This window comes from Perognathus longimembris, chromosome 7 (assembly GCF_023159225.1).
Source record: "Perognathus longimembris pacificus isolate PPM17 chromosome 7, ASM2315922v1, whole genome shotgun sequence".
NCBI classification, from domain to species: domain Eukaryota; kingdom Metazoa; phylum Chordata; class Mammalia; order Rodentia; family Heteromyidae; genus Perognathus; species Perognathus longimembris.
In genome coordinates, this window is record NC_063167.1 from 33,294,621 (window position 1) to 33,316,234 (window position 21,614).

At 40.3% G+C, this 21,614-nt stretch overlaps 1 protein-coding gene and 1 pseudogene across 8 annotated transcripts in view; both read left to right on the forward strand.

Moving 5' to 3' along the window:
* Positions 1-18,701, forward strand: part of Elavl4 (ELAV like RNA binding protein 4) — a 92,619-nt gene extending 73,918 nt beyond the window's left edge. For 2 of the 8 annotated variants that reach the window (XM_048349902.1, XM_048349908.1), the window contains exons 4-7: positions 9,061-9,214; positions 10,744-10,969; positions 12,556-12,594; positions 15,741-16,068. In XM_048349902.1, the coding sequence (XP_048205859.1) occupies positions 9,061-9,214; positions 10,744-10,969; positions 12,556-12,594; positions 15,741-16,068 (747 nt within the window). Of the gene's footprint in view, positions 1-9,060; positions 9,215-10,743; positions 10,970-12,555; positions 12,595-15,698 lie in introns of all 8 variants that reach the window. The other 6 variants (XM_048349906.1, XM_048349905.1, XM_048349904.1 and 3 more) reach the window with 4 other exon arrangements.
* Positions 1,723-1,846, forward strand: LOC125355814 (annotated as a pseudogene).
* Positions 18,702-21,614: the final 2,913 nt, after the last annotated feature.

Sequence of the window (21,614 nt, forward strand, 5' to 3'; positions counted from 1 at the left end):
GTCAAGATCCGCATCAACATAGCCACTCCACCGATGGTTGCTTTTCTGTTCTCTTGGAAGGAAAATTCTGCAAAAATCCTCAAGCATTAACTTGGTCCTGTATTTCAAGAATCTAAAAGGAAAACCTATATGGTGGCCAGAGTAGAATACTAGCCTTGAATGGCAATGAGTCCCATCATCAGAGCCATTCAAAAGAGAATGATGTAGATAAGAATGCCTATCTCAGAATGATTTCTGACTAAATGATACTAAGTGTATTTTCTAGTTCTAAGAGGAAAGGACTGTGGTCTTTTTAAGTCTGGAGCTGTTAACTTCCTTGTAGTAGACATGAAACCCATGTGGTTATTTGTGTCCAAATTTAAATTACTTAACATTAGATAAAAGTTTAGTTCCTTGCTCACATATTTTGAGTAGTCAGTAGCCACATGTAGCTAGAGAATATCATATTTAAATAGCACAGACTGCCAGCCTAGGATATCCATGGTCCTAAGGATTAAGGAATTTATTCTCTGTGGTGATTCAGGTAGTCTCAGGGTCCATAAAACACCAGCTACAACCAGCGAGCACTTACACTTCTCTTCCCTTTCCTTCTCCCTGTTAGTCCATTCATAGGAGCCCCAAGTTAAGATGGAGATCCAAGTCCCAGCTCTGTCAAAAACTACTATTAACTTGGAAAATTTCACCTCTCTGGATATAGTTCCTCGACCGTAGAACGCTTCTTTCCAGCCCTCACAGTTTCCTAAAACATTACGGCATGATCATTCCAACTGGGTACCTTTCCAGGAAAGGGAACAGTTTGTGCCTAGAACATGGCTTTTATTTCCCTGTCCATGTTACTGTGGCATAGTGGGAAGAGCCCCCAGCATTGAGGCAGATCCAGGATGAACTCTTAGTTCCATCGTGTGACCTTGGGATATGTAATTGATCTCAAGGAGCTTGAATCTGTCCTCTAGAAAAATGGAATGAAAACTTTCTCCTAGGTAGGCAATCATGGTTTGTTGGGGGTATTCAAGAAGTACTACCACAGATGGGCATGAATAAGGATACCCTTCAAGTGAAAATTACGTGAAGAGAGAAGGCTCCATCCTCATGTTTCAGAGTCATGCATACAAGAGTAAACAATGAACTGGATCTTCCTAAGACCCAGAAACATGTATAAAGAACTCTCCATGCTGTGACATACTATGGAGATTGCAGGTAGCCAGAGTACTCTTACAAGCCTTTGACAGAGAAATTGAGTTTACAAGACTGAGTCTAGGGATCTATGTCTAAGACCAGTGCTTCCCCTAACCTGAACATGAAACCTTCAACCTACCTTTTCATGTGGGGTTCATTAATCAGATAATGAAAACCTCATTATCTTTTGCTAATTTGTTCTTCAATATAACGTTATCATTATTATTATCATTATTTATCATTATTATTAAGAGAGGTTATCACTTCATAAGTCAAATATTGAGTCCATTTCTCTCTTTTTTTTTGCAATGTCACTCCTTTCCTTTGTTTTTCTCGTTTTCCCCCTGCTATCCCTGCCTACAAGTTACATAGATTGTTGTCCACATAGTATATACTGAATAGAATGATTGCATTTGTTCACCTTGCCTCCTTCCCTTTCAGTGTCCCACTGCCCTCCCTAAAAGAAAGAAAACCCAAAAGAAAAACAAGATAATTTACTTTAAAAAAAAAACAAACACTTTTTTCTTCTTTAAAAAAATAGTACCTGACCTCCTGGTGCTTATCACAGACTGTGTTCTTACACTGCTGCATCGAAAATGGAGGCAGAATAAACCTACCCCATACACACCTCAGCACAGGCCCGGTGTATACTTTGAATAGGGAGACATGGAAAGAGGAAAAAAAAGTTCCTGCCAGGCTTACCATGTGTTTGCTATTCCTATGATACTCAGATATTCTCTAACTCCATGGTTCTTTCTCACTCCTTCTTCACATCAGAGTGAGCTCTTAGGAAGGAAACCTAAGATCCACTGCATAAATGCATATTTCATTTTAATTCAGAGAGCATTTCAAAGCTCCTGGCCTAGTAAGGCTTTGAAACTAGATGTCAGAGTGGGTGTGCAGAAACCACCAGGGTATACAGCCTAAAAGAGCAGAGGAGGTATTAGGGCAGATGGCTGTGATGAGGAGACAGGGTGTGAGAACTGCTTCCATTATGACATGTATCTTCTGTAGAGCCCAGGGAGAAAGAGAAGTCACTTATGCCTGGGACTCATGGAGGAGGTGACTGGTCCTAGAAAGATTGGCAGGGGTCATTTTGTCATAATGATAAACAAAGAGCTCACTCAGAGGCCTGGAAGCAGAAAATTTGAGTGCATGTTAAGCAAAATGAGACTGAAGTATAGGGACATGTGGGGTTAGCAAGATCTGAGAGGCTGACCCAGGTACCAGAGGGCTTTGAATGCTCGGGTAAGGGGGTTGACTTTCCATGTCAAGATGTTGAAGAACAGTTGGAGAATTCCAAGCAGGAAAATTGTGGCACAATTGAAAAAATTACCCTCAGGTTTTTCCCCTGATATTCCTTTAGCATCACAGGTATCAGGCAGCAGGTGGGGAGGTGGATAAAGAGGAGGGCTACAAAAGCAGACACCTGTCCTGCCTATGGGTAGGGCTGCAGCCGCAGGCACAGAGGAAAACCAATCCTCACATCAAAGCTGTTATTTCCAGGAACCAGCTGGCTTCTTTCTGCTCCCTCAGTTCCCAGAGGTGGGATTGCAGGTCCCTGGGAGGGCTTGCTCTTAGAAACCCTGGCAGCACCAGGGTCTGATTTCTGTGGCTGCCACTCTCCTAGTCTCTTTAGAATGACTGGTCCTTGGGGAACTGCCTGCTCTGGGGAGTTTGTATTCATTCACTCAGAGAATAGGGTGTTAGAACAGACTGGGGAATTCTGCAGCCCGAGCTTTGGAATTGGTGTGTGTGTGTGTGTGTGTGTGTGTGTGTGTGTGTGTGTGTGTGTGTGTGTGTGTGTATGTGTGTGTGTCCTCTGCTAGATGAAGAGTGCTACGAGTCAGGATTGTTGGATTCATCTCTGTATTCATCTCCCACTGCTTGATTACACAGGAGCCATGTCAAAGCCACTGTTTCTTGAGCACTTACCTTGTGCCAGAAATTGTGCTTGGGAATTGTACATGTAAGCAGCCCTTTTAGAGAGCTACTAAACCATGTTATTCAAACGACACCACTCTGAAAAGGTAACTGACCTTAGCGAAGGTCACATGCCTAGAAAGTAGTCAATATTGATATCCCCATCTTGCCAAGCCTCCAAATCTTGCTTTTACCTCTATATCCGTTCCTAGTCTAGAACACGATCTCAATTTCACTTAAAACAGCACTAACAGGTACTGCTTTGAAGTGGCCTGTTTCAAATTCTAGTTACCTGATACTCTAACTAGCACCTGTCAAGGAGATCCACAAGATAAAGGGTGATGAGGACAGATGCTCCTGACATATAAAAGGAAGAGCTTGCCAACACTCTGACAGCCAGTAATGGTGTCGGATGCCTCACGTGGTAGTAAGGTTCCTGTCCCTGTAAAGTAGACAGGCCAGCAGGCTTGGATGCTACTCTGAATTTTGGAGGCCACTTCCAGCACCAGTACTGCTGGAATCACCTGTATCTGTTGCCTTTAGCAACAGTGAACAGTGAACAGTGGTGGTAGCCATTGGCAGCTTCATGAATGTAGTACTTACATCACTGAAGAGGTCATGCTATTATTGTAACCCAAAGGGGTTTAACAAACTACATCACTGCTTTTCCACATCCAAGTTCTAAACCAATCAAGAAGTAAGACAAAAAAAGAGTGTGATGTTATATATTTATCTTTATTAATTATATAATGCTTTAGATGAATTGTATGGACTCAAGGGGTCTCCTAACACTGAACTTTACACCTTGACTGACACAGCCTATGACAGGTGCTCCCGATACCTAATGAGAGTGGAGCCTGCCCTCATAGAGCTTAGAGCCTGAGTGTGTGTGCTTCTGGCTGGCATATGGCCCCCAGAAGACAGGAGCAGACAGTATTTGAACCTCACCTGTCCATTTCCCTTATTGAGATTTTCAGATTGGTCACTCCATCTCTCCCAGAGAAGAGTGGGTAAAGAACAAGGGGAAAAATACCTACCTCTTGGTTGTTACTCTAGGAACTCGCTCCACATGGGAATGAGTTCTCTATTCTTTCACTCCTCCACCCTTTCGCCCCTCCACCCCACCCTTGTCAACAACCTTCTGTATCGCACTTCTCTTTTGTTTTCTTACTTACCTCCAGAGACCGTGGGGTCCTTGAGGCAGAGACACTTCCGATACCTGAATTCTCATCTAATGCCAGTGGCTTCCAGGACTGAAAAGCAGGCTTTTTCTTCTCAATGTATCATCCTCATAGCCCCAAGATCCTGTCTTTATCATGTTTTCCATTCCCTCTCCTGCTTCTCCTTATGGTCATCTGACACTAGATGAGATGTATCGCTGAATAATTCTGGAAACATCTTTCTCCAACTGTGCTGTTCCTAGCCACCATGTCTAGACCAAGCCTTGGCTGTGAATGGGTAAAGGAACCTATGCTGTGTGGGAAGAGACTGAACCCAGCATAGCTCCTTCTCTCTCACCTGTGATGGATACTAACACCACCTTAGCAGAATTGCTGAGAGCAGGGCTTAGAAGTCACTTTATTTGGTTTGGTTTGGTTTTTATGTCAGTACTGGGACTTCAACTCAGGGCTTTGCACTTCGACTTGGCTTTTTCACTCAAGGCTAGTAGTTACCATGTGAGCTGTACTTCTACTTCACTTCTGGCCTTTTCTAGTTAATTGGAGATAAAGGAGATTTACATCATAAAGTGCTAAAAAATAAAATGGCCCAGATCTCACCAGACTGTCAAAGGACTACAGACATTCACTGGTAGCATTTCAGATATTTGCTTGTTGGATAAAATAGGAGGGTATGTCTCATCGAGGTCTTGATTCTTGGGTTGGCCCCCAAAAGCCTGTATGAATCACCATATAATAATATTTACTAAAGAGTTTATGAGGTTATAGATATGCACAACACACATCAAGCATATTTTCTCAATTCTTTGTCTCTAGCAAATCATCAATGGAGAATTGCTCTTCCGCTTATCAGTAAGGACAATAAGACTTGGTCAAGATCAATTTCGTTACTCAAGGTCACATAGCTATTGAGTACTGGATCGCACTCACACTTTGAGGCTATAGTGTAAAGCATGAGAGGGACTGGAAGGTGACAGATAAGGAGAGTTGGAAAGCTTGGAAGAGTTAGAAATCTTTCCAAATCATCCATAAAACATGCACTGTCCCCTGCCTTTGGACAACCTTTACCCAGACAGGGATGGTTTCTTCACTTCCAGCTCTTTCTGAGCTCCAGAGAAAGATTGGTACTGGCCTAAAAATGCCAATCTTGTCATCAGAGATTGTAGGTGAATGAATCAAGCAGGATCCTGATGGTCCAAGGCCAGGGAAATTCTCCAAGGCACTGGGTATAGAGTTAGCCTTAGGGTCTAGGCCACTGGCTCAGGAGAGTTAACATGCCAGCAATGCTAGCCCCTCTGCAGAGGATGAAACTCAGCAATATTTTTGCAAAAGAGAAAAGGTTCCATCTACCAAAAGGCCTGATAGTGTCCTTCCCTTGAAATTTAATAATGGATGCAAGAACTTGAAAGCGTGCAATGAGCACTTGGATATTAAGTGTGAAATAATCCTTTCCCTATCATATTTTGCCTTTTCCTACCCTTATATGTTTCTTATACAATGGGGACTAAAAGAAGACAGACTTTAGGCTCCAAATAGAAAAGAAAAACTAAGCAGGACTTAGGCTTGAGATAAAATGATGAAGGTGCTGTTTATCTTAGGGATTTGTTGCTTCCCTGTGCTGAGGGTCTCTAGCTCAGAATCTTCTGCATTTCTTCTGGCTGATTTTCTGCCTCTGTCAGAATCATTTGGGGAAATGATTGGGTTTTGTCATTGACTTTCCAAGACCAGCTCCTTTTCTCTATCCAGCACTGTCTGACAGCTGGGGTATAGAGAGGATCTAGCTTCCCAGAAGTCACAAGAATTGGGGTCATTATTATGTATGGTACATTTATTGGGTAGTCATAAATGCCAGTTCCCAGTGTTTTCGTAAGCCCTTGACCTCTGTCACTTCATTTGTCTTCACAGCATAGAAAAACTACTACCAGGCCACTGTTCCTGAGTGCCATTGCCACCTGCTGCCCCACCTTCCTAGCTCTTTTACCTTCTCCTTTATCCACCCTCTATATTTGAGCCTTGTTCATCATAACCCTGGTACTGCACACATCATGGGACTTTGTGATATGTATTCTTATCCATCCATTCTTCCACACAACCTATATTTGTTGAGTACCTCCTGTGACCTCTCTGTTGAATCCCTTGGACTTTAGAAGTCTTTTAAAAGAAAAAAAAAACATAGATCCTGTTGTATCCCCAGAACACAATATTGTGGCTGATTCATAGTAGATCCTCAATTAATATCTGCTGAGAAAGGTGATGTCTAATCCTAGAACAATATATTTTTCAGTCCTTGTAACCCCAGACACACTGGAGAGTATGAAACCTTTTTCTTATCTCTTAGCTTAGTGGGGAGACACAGCTATGATTCTAGGTGCTTGCCTCTCCCATAATTAACTCTAAAGAGTCATTAATGTCAGCATCATTCATCAGGAGCTGAGTGTTCACTTTTCTCAGTAGGCGTTGAACACGCAGCAGGTCTCAGGCTTTGTGCTGGGAGTTAGAATTACAAAGATAAATAATACACATCCACACAACCCCAACCTCAAGAAGGTCATCAAACTCGTTAGAGAGGTGGCAAGTTGAGGTCAGAATGGGTCAAGCACCATGGTTCATTGAGCTTATTATTGCTAGGGAGATATTTAGGAGAAGGAAATTCAACAAGAGAATTCTGTCAAGAGAGGGTGACGTATGAGCTAAGACCTTATAGGAGTAAGATTTGGATCTGAAAAATGGATGGGGGGGAAATATAATACTCAAAGACAAGCAGGTCACAATTCATGGAAGGAGAAAAAAATGTCATTCAGATAGTTTGTCAGTAATTGGCAGCATACAGATAAATGATCCTTGTTACTGTGGCTCTGTCACTGTATTTCCTTCTCACAACCACTCTTTCCTCCAGCCTGACAAAATACTGCTAGGATATAACCTGAAAGGCTTTGTCCTTCAGAGAACCTGGCTAGAAGAATCTTCTGTGCAGTAAAGCCCTTCCCAGACAGTTACATGGGGTTCTTGATCCTTCAGGTATCTGGCCCCAAATGCACACACACAGACATTCTATGTAAAGGCTCCTCTGCTTCTGTACTATGTGTTAGGGAGAAGAGGAACCTAAAGAGAACTCCCAGACTGCCCATGGGTTTCTAGAAGATGTAGACACTGTAGGCAGCTGCCTTGATCCATCAGCAGGAGGAGGCCAGGGAGGCAGATTAGTCATTCACATCATTTTCTGTTGAGTCAACATCTATTTTTAGGTGTGGAACTCATAAAGGGACCTGGCGTTCTGTTACAGAAAGGAAGAATGTGCCATGAGTGAGGAGCCTGCTCATCCTTCATCCTTTTTGCTCTTTTTCTCTCTTTCTCTCTGTGAAGGTCGCAGATGCAAAATCCATGTTGCTACTGAAGGCTTCATTCTTAACACCAAAGATCCCATTTCACAAGCAATTTCACCGGCACATGCTTTTGTGCATGCATTCTCACTCTCTCTTTCTGTCTCTCTCTGTGTTTTTCTCTGTCTCTCTTTCTCCCCCATCCTTCCTTCTCTACCTCCTTCCCTTCTCACCTCCTTGCTGCCTCTTTCCCTCTTACCCTCTCCCTTCCTCCTCTCATGTCTTACCAGGTCTTGTAAAAGTTGTATAGATTAAATAAAACTCACTACTGCAAATGGGAAGGCATATAGGTCCCTTCCTGTCCAACATTGTCAGATGCGCTCTGAAATGACTGTTTTCATCATCTATTCTGAGCCATAACCGCCCCAGAAATAGCTTTAGCAAGAAAGGGCTTTTGTTAGACTAGCTGTAAATTATATTTCAAATGTCTGATGTTGTTTTCTTTAAAAAAAAATAAATAAATAAGTAAATGAAAGTCTAAAATTAATGACTGCTGGGGTTTGCTTTGCTTATGTGTACTGCTAAAGATTTGGCTTCTTGCAGATGGATTTCAGATCTGTTTACACTTCTGTGTTAGCTTTTGGGGGAGGAAAAAAAAGCAGTTGAGAGATCTGAGAGGACAAATTTGCAAAGTCGAACTTATTATAGCCACCGGTGAGGCTCTCTTTTCTCTCTCTCACTGCCCTTCCCCTCCCTCCTGCTCCACCATGCTGCCATTTTGTTTGTGGTTGTTTCATCCACCCCACCTCAAAGTTAGAGGCAACTGGTCCTTGCAAATGTAACAACAAGGTCAGATATCCAGTTTCACGGGCAGATGTTCATCCCAACCCACATCGCCAGCACTTTGTCATTTAGTGAGAGCAGACCTTATGAGAACAGATTGGAGCAACACAAAGGATAGGACATTAAAAAAAAATCACACAAAGAATCTGACCACTTTTATGTTTTTAAGAAAGGAATGGGAGTCAGAAGGGTGACAAGGAGAGAAATGTGCAGAGCACAATTTCACGGATTTTCTTTTTGGTTTATTCAGAGATTATTATGTGTTGGATACAGTAAATCATCTATACACCCACATCCAGGAGGTAAATCTTCAGAACTTCGTGCGTGGGTAGTTCTGCCTTTAACAGCTGCCGTGCAATAGCTATTTTGTTCTGCACTTAGAGACCCTTTATCTTTGCGCTTGTTTTGTTATCGTCAACTCTCCTTTTGTTCCTCTATTGCTATTCTCCTGGTTCTTATACTATCATAAGTGTAGCTCACAGTCTTAACTGCTGAGTGATTTAAATTGACACCATAAGTTTTAATGACAGACCAAGGGCCTGTCACCTTGGTTGGTACCTCAGTCTCTACTCTGTGCTTGAGTGCCTGTAATGCATTTAGCTCCTCTTCCCTTCTCCTAGGTCTCATATGCTCGTCCAAGCTCAGCCTCAATAAGAGATGCTAACCTCTATGTTAGCGGCCTTCCCAAAACCATGACCCAGAAGGAGCTGGAGCAGCTTTTCTCGCAATATGGCCGTATCATCACCTCTCGAATCCTGGTTGATCAAGTCACAGGTTAAATGTTTCTTTGTAATTGTGTTCCCTGTGTACCACAGGAACAGGCTAATGGTTGCTGAAGGTAGAAGATATGGGCAGATAATAGGCAGGAAAAGTCAGAACTTGGGAGAAAGACTTCTTACCAGTCAACTGCACCAATTTAAATTGGGCCACCTTGAAAATTCAGAGTTCTCAACATGGAATTGCTCCAACAACAGCTAAACTACTTGTCAGGGTTGGGGGCTGGGGGTGGAAAAAAAAACATTTGGATACCAACCTGAGAGTGAACCTGTATGACCTTCAAATTCTCTTTCATCCCCCAATCAAAAACATTATTTTATATGTGAAAAACCTGTATATCTCTAGCTCTAGTTCACATTGAAGAGTAAGAAGGAAGTTCAAATTCCAACATCAGAAAACAGATCTAAAGTAAGAGGCCTGACTTTCCATCAGCTAGCTCATAGCAGAGCAGGGATGTGGACTTGGGTGTTGGTACCAGGATTCTTTGTCTGGAATAAAGAAAGATAATCACCACCTCTCAGGCAGAAACATAAGGCTCCTTGGATTGCATTTTTTATGACAATATGTTTTTGCCTACCCATAATTTGATTCCATTGTAGAACTCACTGCCTGGGAGGAGTTTATTGTGTACACATTTATTATTTGATTCATTTGGCCAGCTCTCACTGAAGCTGGCTGTTAGAGGACTCTAACAGGAGATCCTTACTATAGACTGTCTAGTGCCCTGGGAAAGGACAGAAAGGCATCACATGCCTGGTAATAATTGTTTGGAAGGCTCCATTGCCTCAGCAATGTTTGAACAAGGGTTTGGAAGATGACTCAAATTTACCAGAAAAAAAGAAGAGATAGAACATTCTAGGTAGAAAAGACAGTATACCCCCAGGCATAGAACTGAGGGAAAACACAAGCTGTTCAGGAAATGTCAGGCATATTAGGGTGGCTGATATGATGCCCACTAGGAGAGCTATGGCTACATTGCCAAGAATATTGAATGCTGTACCAAGAAGTCTGGACTTTATCAGTATGGAGCAAAGAGCTAGAGAAAGGTATTTCATAGGCTTGGTTTTATTTCTTATTCTGTTTGAGACAGGCAAAAAGTTATGAGCTTCAAAAGACACGAAAGAGGTATAAAAGATGTTTTCAAGGAGTGCAATGTAGTCAAAGGTTGCTTTTCAAGTAGATGACTTAATTGGTAAGTGTGGATGCACAAGAGAATTAGAATATTGGTGGTGGGTGATCAGTTACAGTAACTGAGGGAGATGAGGGGTGAGCAGGGCCATGGTAGAACACCAGATAGGAAAGTTTACAATATCCCTGTGTTCTGGGGTAGAGAGCACCTGTCTAGGGCCATACTGGCAAAAATGCCAGCAGATGTATTTTGGGGGATGAAAGAGATTTAGGGAACCCACCTTCCAGAAGGGGCCTGAGTCCCCACAAAATGACCAAAGGACCCACTCATCTCTTTCCAGAGATAGCTACCCATTTGGTGTGTTCACTTTTTACAAAGACTCTGTGTCTTTCCCCAGGAGTGTCTAGAGGGGTGGGATTCATCCGCTTTGATAAGAGGATCGAGGCAGAAGAAGCCATCAAAGGGCTGAATGGCCAGAAGCCCAGCGGTGCTACAGAACCGATTACTGTGAAGTTTGCCAACAACCCCAGCCAGAAGTCCAGCCAGGCCCTGCTCTCTCAACTGTACCAGTCCCCCAACCGGCGCTACCCTGGCCCACTCCACCACCAGGCTCAGAGGTTCAGGTAAGCATGCCCATAGAGGATGGAGTCTGGTACATGGGTACAGAGTGGGGCAAGAAAGCCATGGCTCTTAAGGATGGAGTCAGGCTCTCTGCCCACCCCCACCCCCACGCATCTCTGTGTGAAACTTCCCGGCAGCCTCAGCTTCCACTGCCTTAAAATGAGACCATCACTATGACTAGTTAAACTTGTGATTCTTATGTTCAAAACAAAATTTCTGAGCTTAACCAGACATGAAGGTTCTCTTTCAACAAGTGAATTCCAGATACTTGACCCCATTCACAGCTTAGACTTAAGACTGGACAGTAGCTCCTAATACAGAGTAGACCAAGACGCAGAACCTTATCAGAGGAAGTGATTTGTCCTGGCCTCTTTTTTCCAGGTCATTATTTTAGACTCCAGGGCGAAGGGGAGCCTCTTTCTAATGTTATCTGTACTTTCTTAAGTTAGCACATTCTGGGAAGACAAGGAGGAAGGTCCCATCAAAGCCACATCAGTGTTATCTTTGGGTACCCAACCTGAACTCTTTGTACTCTGGTACATTTCTGAGAGGCAGGTTTCTCACAGGAAAGCAATACAACCTTAACTGGCCTCTATTGTGCAAGAAATAAGCCCAGTCTTGACCTACTCAGAGCAACTCATAAACAATTATTTCATTCCACCCACGTCCCAACTTCCCCTTAATGAAAGGGTTTTTCTCCTTGTCAGACTTCACATGGAGGAATAGTAGATCCTTCTATCTAGAATAGTAACGGTCCATCTGGCCACAGTGAGGGGAAAAAAAAATCAGCCTCTTCCTCATTTGTCCTCCCATGCCCTGCGATTGAAATGGTTAATGATTTTGTGAGGAGTCCAAATCATCTAATCTTTATTTTGTGTGAACGCACATGCAGTATTTATGTAAAAAGCCTCTCTAGCAGGCTTCTGATGGTGGAAACTATGGTTACTACTGCCTCATGTTGTGAATAGCTTGTCCCCAAGCAAGGTGGAAAGAGTGAGGAAGATTATAACAAAATGACGGTTTTCTGGGAAAGTGCTTTAGGGCTGGAAGTACTACAGGTTTTTGTTTTGTTTTGTTTCTTATCTTAACCCACAGATACTCTTTGCTCCTCCAGAATGAAAAAAAAAATTGTATGTAGTAAGATTTAGTTAATGTAACTAGGCTAACAGAAAAAAATCCATTCTGGTGCATATTGTACTCATCTAGAATAGAGACCTTTATTCACAAGTTTTAATTATAGTAAAAGGTGAACAATTTAAGACAACCCTCCTCTTAACGATTTCACGTACAATGCAAAATTAAATGCACACAAATGTTCTGAGAGGTGGGGGGAATGGAATTAATTCAGATCTTGAAAGAAAAGAGGATTCATTAGACACTTGCTTTAAACTCTAGCATTGACCTGAACATGAATTACTTACAGTTTGGAAGGCAGGAAAGGGGGATGTATCGGTGGATAGACTCCTAAGCAATGGGGAAAGTTGTTGAGCTTTTCTTCTTTAAAAATGGAGCATTCTTATTAATAGTTCCATTGAGTGATCTTGCCATCTGTGAGGCATTAACTCAGAGACCCTCCTTCTCTTTGCAGGCTGGACAATTTGCTTAATATGGCCTATGGCGTAAAGAGGTAATTAAAACTCCACAGATTGCCAGATGTCCATGTTGGCACAGACTGGGGCTAGAATTTTTTTTTAATTCACTAACTTTACTTTTTTTTTAATTCTTCCTTTTTCTTCCACCAGCATGTCAAATCCTTAATTTTAATTTCAGACCTCAGTTGATTTTGTTTCTTTTAGGGCACACAAAATGTTATTTGTGTGTTTCACTTTTTTCTTTTATTTGCAGGTGGGCTTCTCCTATGGTTCAGGTGCCACAGCTACCAAGCCCTTGGTAATCTGGTCCTCTGAATAGCTTCCCTGAGGGAAAAAGCTCTGACTCGTTGCTGGCTGGTTTTGCAAACTTGCAAGAGCAACTGTTTTACATTAGTAATGCCAAGCTTCAGATAAGAGGGCAGATTCCAGCAAATCAAAATTAGAACTACTAATCATAGCTGATAAGCTTTTGATTTTTTTTTTCAGTAGGAAAAAAAATAGATTTTGGACTACCAGCTCTGGCCAAAGCATAAATTAATGCACGGATGATTTTTCTGACTCTGGCAACCACCTCAGGGTGTATTATTTCAGAGCACATCCTGAGAAAGAAGTGTATCTGTGCGCACCTCAACCAAGGGTTTCTTTTGTTACAGGTTTTAACAGTTATTATAAATCTGCCCTCGGTTCTATAATGTATGTGGTTTTTTTAAACTTTGTGGTTTCTTTAAAGCCTTTTCATGGGGCTGAGGGCTCAAACAGAGACAGGCTTTGGGGACTCTCTGAATGCCATTACAAGGGTGTTCCAGACCCGGTCTGAAATCTCAATTTCAATTTATGTCACTGTATCCATACGAATCCATATGTGCCTTGGATAAACTCCCTGCACTGCTAGGGACATAGCATCTTCATCATGTTTCTCAGTAGCGCTGCACACTATAATTCCCCTTCTTCCAAGGGAAAGGGAGGAGGAGATGTGGTCTTTAAGAGCCCACATCACACTCCCCAGTATACACAGTTTTTTCATCATTTGGCCATACATGGTAAGTACCCCAACTCTGGAAACTAGTACCCAGGGAAGGAAGAAACTTGACTGCAGACTTCTTTAGCAAGAGAGACAGCCTCTCAAATCTCCATCCCAGCACCAGTGAGGATAACTGAATTGTCTCCGTATGGCTAATGCACTGCTTGCCTGTTTCCAGGCATTTCACATCTTTCCTAGCTCTGTCCCATCCCTTTACTGTTCTCTGACTTTAGTGAGGAAGCACCATGTATCATGGAAAGAATAGTGCTATCACACAGGTGAGGCCAGGGGAGACATAGCTGTGGCCTGTATGTTGCCACCAGTGCTTGACCCAGAGTAGACAGCACTAGTTGTTAAATGGTATTCTTTTCTCTAATGGAGCCCAGATTTGTGTCTGGAATCCTTCTACCTAAGTACTCTGGCTAGCCATCCACAACCTGTTCGTTGCTAAGCACTTGTGGCTCATACCTGTAATCCTAGCTGTTCAGGAGGCTAAAATCTGAGGCTCCTCATTCAAACCCAGCCTAGGCAGAAAAGTCTATGAGACACCATTGCAAATTAATCAGCAAAATACTAAACTGGAGTCATGGTTTAAGTGGTAGAGTGCCAGTTATGAGTGAAAAGACTGAGTTCAAGTCGCACCCTCCCCCAGAAAAAAAAAAATCCCTTTGTTGTCTCTGTCATTGGCTTTAGAACTTAGCAGTTCTCTGTGTAAAGACTGAAAGGGATCAATTCATTCTGAGGAGAAACAGTTGAGAAGACAGTCTTCGGCAATAATGCAAATAAACAATTAAACTTGCATTTGTCCTCAGAATCAATACCTTATTGTTTTTGTTTTGTCTTACTATTTGTTTTTACACAAAAGTGAAGATTGAATTAGTACAAAGTAGCAAAAAAAATTGTGCATTGAGCTGTCATTACATTTAGCCTACCTTTAGTAGGTGATTATCTGAATTCTAGTTAGATACAAAACTATTCTTTACTAGAACTTCCAAATCTCCAAGAAAATTTGCTTATTTTTAGAAAGAGACCTAGTTTATACCTTACCTCATATTCTTCCCTCATTTCCACTTCCATGTTTCCGTCCTCTTCCAAAATTAACCAAATGAAAATCAAGGTACTCCTTTGTAGCTGGAGTCAAATTGTCTGAAACAAAATGTTAACAATGTTCTGCTCTAAGCAGTAATAGTCTGATTCTTCTGATGCAACCTTCACAAATGGCACCTGGATTTATCAGTCACTTTGTTTTCCTCTTGAGACTAAACCAAAAACTCAGATTTCTAAGGCTAGTACAAAGGTTGTTGTAACAGGGCCAATAGCATTTCACTGCTTTTCCAGTGTACAGCAGTTCATGACATATAAATATGCTCTTCAAAATAAAACACTTGAAATCTTGTTCCAGTAATGCTTAGAAATGAATCTCAGAAAATATAGCATAAACGAACAGTACATCTCGATTATTATTAACCAGGTTTTGTGGAAGAACCCTTTTGAAGACAATATTCAATGAAACATGAGCCACTCATCTGATTAATAACAAGATGTCTATTCATTCTCCTGTGTCTCCATCCTCAGCAAGAGATTTTTGACAGCTTTAAGTCATGTGATTGCAAAGATGGTACACTTGAGAAATTCTAGAGCCACCCCTTGATGTTTTTTTAAAAAAAGAAAAGAAAAGAAAAATTTCCAGGCATTGACATCAACCAGTTTATTAATCTAGTAGATCAATAGGTATTGAATGTCACAAGTCTTCCCATAGGTGCTCCACTAAGTGAAAAAGCAGAACAATAAAATGAGCCAATAGAGCCCCTTAGCCCCAAAGCTACCCTGTCTATTGTTTATTGGGATGTGGGGTAGGGTCAGGGTTGGACAATGGATGTACCTTAACTGTGATAGCACCATCATAGAGCCTTGCTCTGGGATTCCTAGAGTCTCCATGGGTTTTAGGAATTGACCTAGCCTTTCTCTTGGTGTGCACATGTCTTAGCCATCTAGCCATTATCATCAGAAGAAATGCCACAGATGTTAACTTTTGCATCTGAAAACTCTCCTGCAAACACTCACTCAGCCCTTTGCCCCGTGTCTGTGTCTGTGCATCTGTGTGTCATCCGTGGTCAGACTGATGTCTGGACCAGTCCCCCCTTCTGCTTGTCCCCCCAGGTTCTCCCCAATCACCATTGACGGGATGACAAGCCTTGTGGGAATGAACATCCCTGGTCACACAGGAACAGGGTGGTGCATCTTTGTCTACAACCTGTCCCCTGATTCCGACGAGAGCGTCCTCTGGCAGCTTTTTGGCCCCTTTGGAGCAGTGAACAACGTCAAGGTCATTCGTGACTTCAACACCAATAAGTGTAAAGGATTCGGCTTTGTCACCATGACCAACTACGACGAGGCAGCCATGGCCATCGCCAGCCTCAATGGGTATCGCCTGGGAGACAGAGTGTTGCAAGTTTCCTTTAAAACCAACAAAGCCCACAAGTCCTGAATTTCCCATCCTTACTTATTAAAATATATATATAAATATATACGAACAAAACACATGCGTGCACACACATACACAAAAGAGAGAGAAACAAACTTTTCAAGGCTTATATTCAACTATGGACTTCATAAGCCAGTGTTGCCTAAGTATTAAAACATTGGATTATCCTGAGGTGTACCAGGAAAGGATTTTATAATGCTTAGAAAAAAAGAAAAAACTCACAAAAAAATACCTTTGATGCATTGAATGTTCTTTCATAGCTGTCGTTGTTGAATATACTATACATAGATAGCGACGTGCAGGGATTTTTACCCGGCCAGCTAACTTTACTACCTTCCTTGAAGGTGGGTCTTTTTAAGATGACCATTCATTCATTTGAAGAAGAAAAATAAAAAAACAACAAAAAAATAATAATAAAAACAATTTTTACAAAGTAATGGGATTCAAAGAAAGAAAAATAAAAGCTTTTTTCTTTTTGGTCAAAACATGATCCAATCAGATTGGTTTAAAAAAAAAACCCACACAAATTAAAGAGGAAAAATAAAAATTGCAAAAATGACAAAAAAAATTTGCAAATTTTTTTATTTTCCTTTTTTCTTTTATATCATGTGAACTAAAACAGTCTTCTGTTAGGGGATGGGGAAAAGGGGGGTAACCTGATGACATTAACAATTTAATAACATTAACATTGTTGCCAAAGAGGTGGTCTCTTTGCTGAAAATGGGTTTCAAGAAAAATCTATTTTTATAAAATATAAAGAATTTTTACAAGAGAATCTGGATTTGAGAAAAAAATATTTTGACTGGCTAATTTAGGGGAAATTGACAACTTTGTCGCGTTCATACTGCACTGGTAACTTTTTAGAGATCAAGATGTGTGTTTTAAACTGGATTCGTAGACTGTTTTTTGAAGGATGGGCTATAAACAGATGATCTTCATATCTTTTCATAGCATGTAATAATAATAAAAAAATTATTAATTACTAGGGGAAAGGAATGTTCGTTCTACCCAGGGTACCACAGTTCCCCACCGTCAAAACCCAAAAGCAAGGAGATGAGTTGAAAGACAGTTTTTCTTTAAGTCATCAGTATGGGATGTCAGCAGAACAAAACTTTAAAAGATTTAATTTTCCTTTTGATCTAAAACTTCCTTAGTTTGAGCAGTAGGTGCTACAAAAATTATTTACATATCTTAGTATCATAGTTAAATGTAATGTGGTTAGGAAAGGAAAACCGATGCATTTGCTTTAAATTCATTAAGCGATTTTCAAATTCACTTTGTAGCCCATGCTGATAGAATTGGGCTGTGTTGGTACATTTGAAACACTGTTTATGTTGCTTGAAACACTTATTTATTTAATCGCCAATGTGATGTTGCCTATGGCCGTGGCCGAGATCAAATATAGCTAGATTGGCTAGACTACTTATTTGTTTACGTAAACTATGGGAAGAAGCATATTATTGTGTCATTCTGTTGTGTGTGTATGTGTATATATAATATAAATATATATATATAAAGTTATTTTTTCTTTGGGTTAATTTATTCTGAGTTGTAACACTTGGCTAGTTTTGTTTGTGTATGTCTTAAAATGTTTTCTTCTGATATTTAAGTGACAGTTAAAGAGGTATCAAGGTAACTTGTGTAGAACTATCGTTTGATATATTGTCATGTTTGTTGTGAATATTTTTTTCTTACTGCACAGTAGAAAAAATAAAAAAAACTGGGTCTTTAATTTAATGTAATTCAGATTGAGGAAAACAAAACTGAGCTAAGGGAACAAAATGATTGCGGGAGCACTCTCCAGCTCTAGTGCACTGATCCTTTTACTATGTTTGTGCTTTGTATGGTTATATATTTAAAACAAAAAAAAACACAAAAAACACAAAAAAAAACAAACAAAAGAAAAAATACAAGAGTTCATGCTCTTCCCTGGGTAATAGAAACAGTTACTCGCTATGCATAATCTAGTTGATAGTTAAATTTGCTATTGCTTTTCTTGTCTTGTTATATAAAATCTTTTCAATACAAGTTTAGTCTTAATGGTAATAAAACGTTATGGTTATTTATAACTTGTGCTTACTTTGTGCGTTTTTTCCCATGCTGAACCCACTCAGTGCATGTAGACAGGACCATTGTTTTCACACCGAAGAGGCAAACTTTGTAGTAGTCAATGTTATTGTGGTAGACAGGTAACGGAAACTAAGGCTGCATCATAGAGAACTCCTTGGATTTATTTTTCCTGCTTTTTTTTTCTCCTCTTTTCGGTTTTGGAAACAACACCAGATTTCAGTTCTGAGAACACTTGTTCAACATTCAGGGAAACCTTTTCACGTCACCTGTTATGAATGAACGCAACTTGCTGGCAAAGTTCTGATGCGTTTGCTAGACATTAATGGGAAAGGCATGCCAAAAATCTCTATAATGTGTTCAATCTGGTGGGGGGAGGGGAGGAAAAAAATCTTAGAACCAGGCAGTTGTATACTTTAGTTATAAATGAATGACTTCATGTTAATCTTGCTAGTGTAGGTGATTTCTGAGGGAAAGTATTGTAAATGTTTTTTTTTTCAAAATCTTGTTGTGTTTGAATTATTTGTACTTTATCTGTCCAGACAATAAATGAAAGTGTGTAGAATGAATTTGAGCTTCCCCAATTTTTAAATGTGTTCCTTCCAGCTTTTTTTCTATAGCATCTGCAGATTTTCCTGATATTTTTATCATTAAACCAGAAAGAAAAAAAAAGCAGTTTTGCAACTTAGCCAAGTCTCTCAATGTCAACTCAGTATTCAGAAATCATTGTCCTAGTTCCATCTTACTAAAAGCATGGTCCTCCATCAGCTGTATCAGCATCATCTGGTAATAGGTTGGAAATGCTGAATCTCAGGCTGAATACAATGTATATTGTACCAGATTTCCTAGGTGAAATACTAGTGCTTTTAAGTTTGAAGAGCACTGCACTAGTGGCTAAGCCAGAATACTTGGCATTCTGGGTGATATTATGACATCTTAGTGTGTGTCTCTCATTTGTAAGCATGCTTGTGACTTGTGCTGACCACAAGGAGCCACCATTTGCAGAGCATTTATCATCTATCAGGCAGGCTATGTCATGGTCCCCCACTTTATCTCATGTTATCCTCTCAGTACTCTGAGAAGAGCAGATAGGATTGTCCTTATTTCATAGATGACCTGACCCAAGGCTTAGTGAGATGAAGTAGCTAGAAACCACCAAGAAGTTTCCAGCTGGGCTTGATTCTAAGTCTGATTCTACTATGCAATCTCCACATGGACTGGAGAACATATATGTGCAGTATTAAGGAACTAGAGCCTTTGTACAGAAAAGTGACAGGCAAGGGGGGGGAGAATGTTCTTTTTTTTATTGTGACACTCACAAATAGATGTGAAGTAGCAACTGTTTGACTTTCTTACATTTGAGTAGAAAACCTAAATGAGGATTTATTCACACAGTGTAGCTACAGCATCATTTCTTTTCTCAGACTAGGAAAGAGAAAACTGCCTACCTTGTCATGGAACCACATTAAAATATGCTCTGAACTTTACAGAATGAGCTTTTTAGTGATTCCCTAATATGATTGCTCATTGATGATCTACTGTCTGCCTCTCATTTTCATTTTCTCACTAATTGAACATTCATAATACCCTATAAAACATCACCATCTATAAACTGACACTTCAAGAAGAAATGTCCCCACTGATCCAGATGAATGAATAGTCAGATTCTCTTCCATTTCCCATTAACCCCCTTTTTTATTATTATATTAAATTACCACATTGGTTGGGATAATTAAAATCAGGGCATAGAATGGGATTTAATTAACCAAGCTAAGTCTTAAACCTTTAAGCCTGAACTTCACGTAGGTGAATTCAAAGATTATTCTTTGGGTTTTATCTTAAAGACAAGCCACTCTGTTTCTTTTCTAAAGAAAAAAAAAAGAACATTCAAACAACCAGTTGCCTCTGGGACAACTCTGCTTCACAAGCACGTATGAATGTAGGAACTAAAACCCATTGCTGCCAAAACTTGTGATAGCTCTCACTCCTTACCACATCTGCTCCTGAAAGGGGATACCTTAATACACTTTTCAGTGGATTAGATACATTATGTTGGAACATTGGAAGTGATTGGAATCTTTCCAGTTCCTATTGTTCATTCCCCATCCCTCAACAAAGCTATCCTAAAAGTTTCACAAATAGATGTAGGTCTTTGCAAAGGTCTTTTAAAAATATCCATAAAAAGATCTACATATACACAGTCTTAGCAACAGTTCTCAACATCAGTCCAAATGTGTCTGCCTAACAATAAAAACAAAAATCCATCTTGTTGCAAACATAAGCCTGTTACCTTTAATCTCCAGGCAAACATAGTTTCTGTAGGTATTTGTTGTAAAGGTCTAGCAAATCACAAGAATGCAGAGATTATTAAATTTCTTTGAGGTTTTAAAAACATTATAGTTTGCTTGGATGAAAAACTGCATGTCATAGAAGGCTGATAGCTTTTACTCAGTGTTATTTCTGTAAAAATGATAGGGGAATAGAGTGTAAAATATATACATGCTTATGTCAATAACTACAATAACCATCTTACTTCATCACTACCAGAATCAAAACTTTACTTACCTCTATTCCCAAAGATCTAACACTGGCTAATTAATGATTACAGCTTGAAGTTTTTATCAGCCTGAGTCCTGTTTCAATTTCTTCAAGTTCCATTTTTGTGCCAGTACGGGGGCTTGAACCTCAGGGCCTCGCACTCTTGCTTGGCTTTTTTTTTATTATAGCTAGCACTTTACCACTTGAGCCACACTTCTGCTTTCAGCTTTTTCCTGGCCTATTGGAAATGAGTCTCATGAACTTTTCTACTCAGCTTGGTTTCAAACCAAGATCCTCAGCTCTCAGTCTTCTGAGTAGTTATAATTGCACATGAGCTACCAGCGCCTAGGTGGAAACGAAACATTTAACCCCCCACAAACAATACCCAAAAGTACATTTGAAATTCACTGTGTCTTATAACACGTGGTGAGTACCTTAATCCTATCCAGATTTGGCATGTAATCACCATTTGCAATAGTTAATTCAGGAAACGTTCAGTCCTTTAGGTTGTTTTATATTTGTTTCCTAGAGGTGCTATGTATAAATTTGTTCCTGAGTAGACATACATATACCAACAACAGAGGCAAATATGTGTACAATTGAGCTAGAAACTTCTTTTACTTCCGACAGGCGCATTCAAAAACTGTACCTGACAAGAACAGTAAAAGCAACAGTGTCTTTTCTAGATGGAAGACATTAGATTCTTTCTGTTAATATTGTTATTATCTTTAAGTGGTTGTACAAGGGAGTTGCCATTCAACAAAGCAGTTTAGGAATACAACGCACCTTGATCAATGTCACCCCTTAATTGGAGGTCATCCTGTCTGGGTCCTTTGAATGGGCTTTACAAGAGCTCACAGAAGACAGCTAAATAACATCCCTACCCCCTTCACTGCCTTTGTTCTACCTGAAGAGAATAATAGAAGGAAATTACATTTTATTTC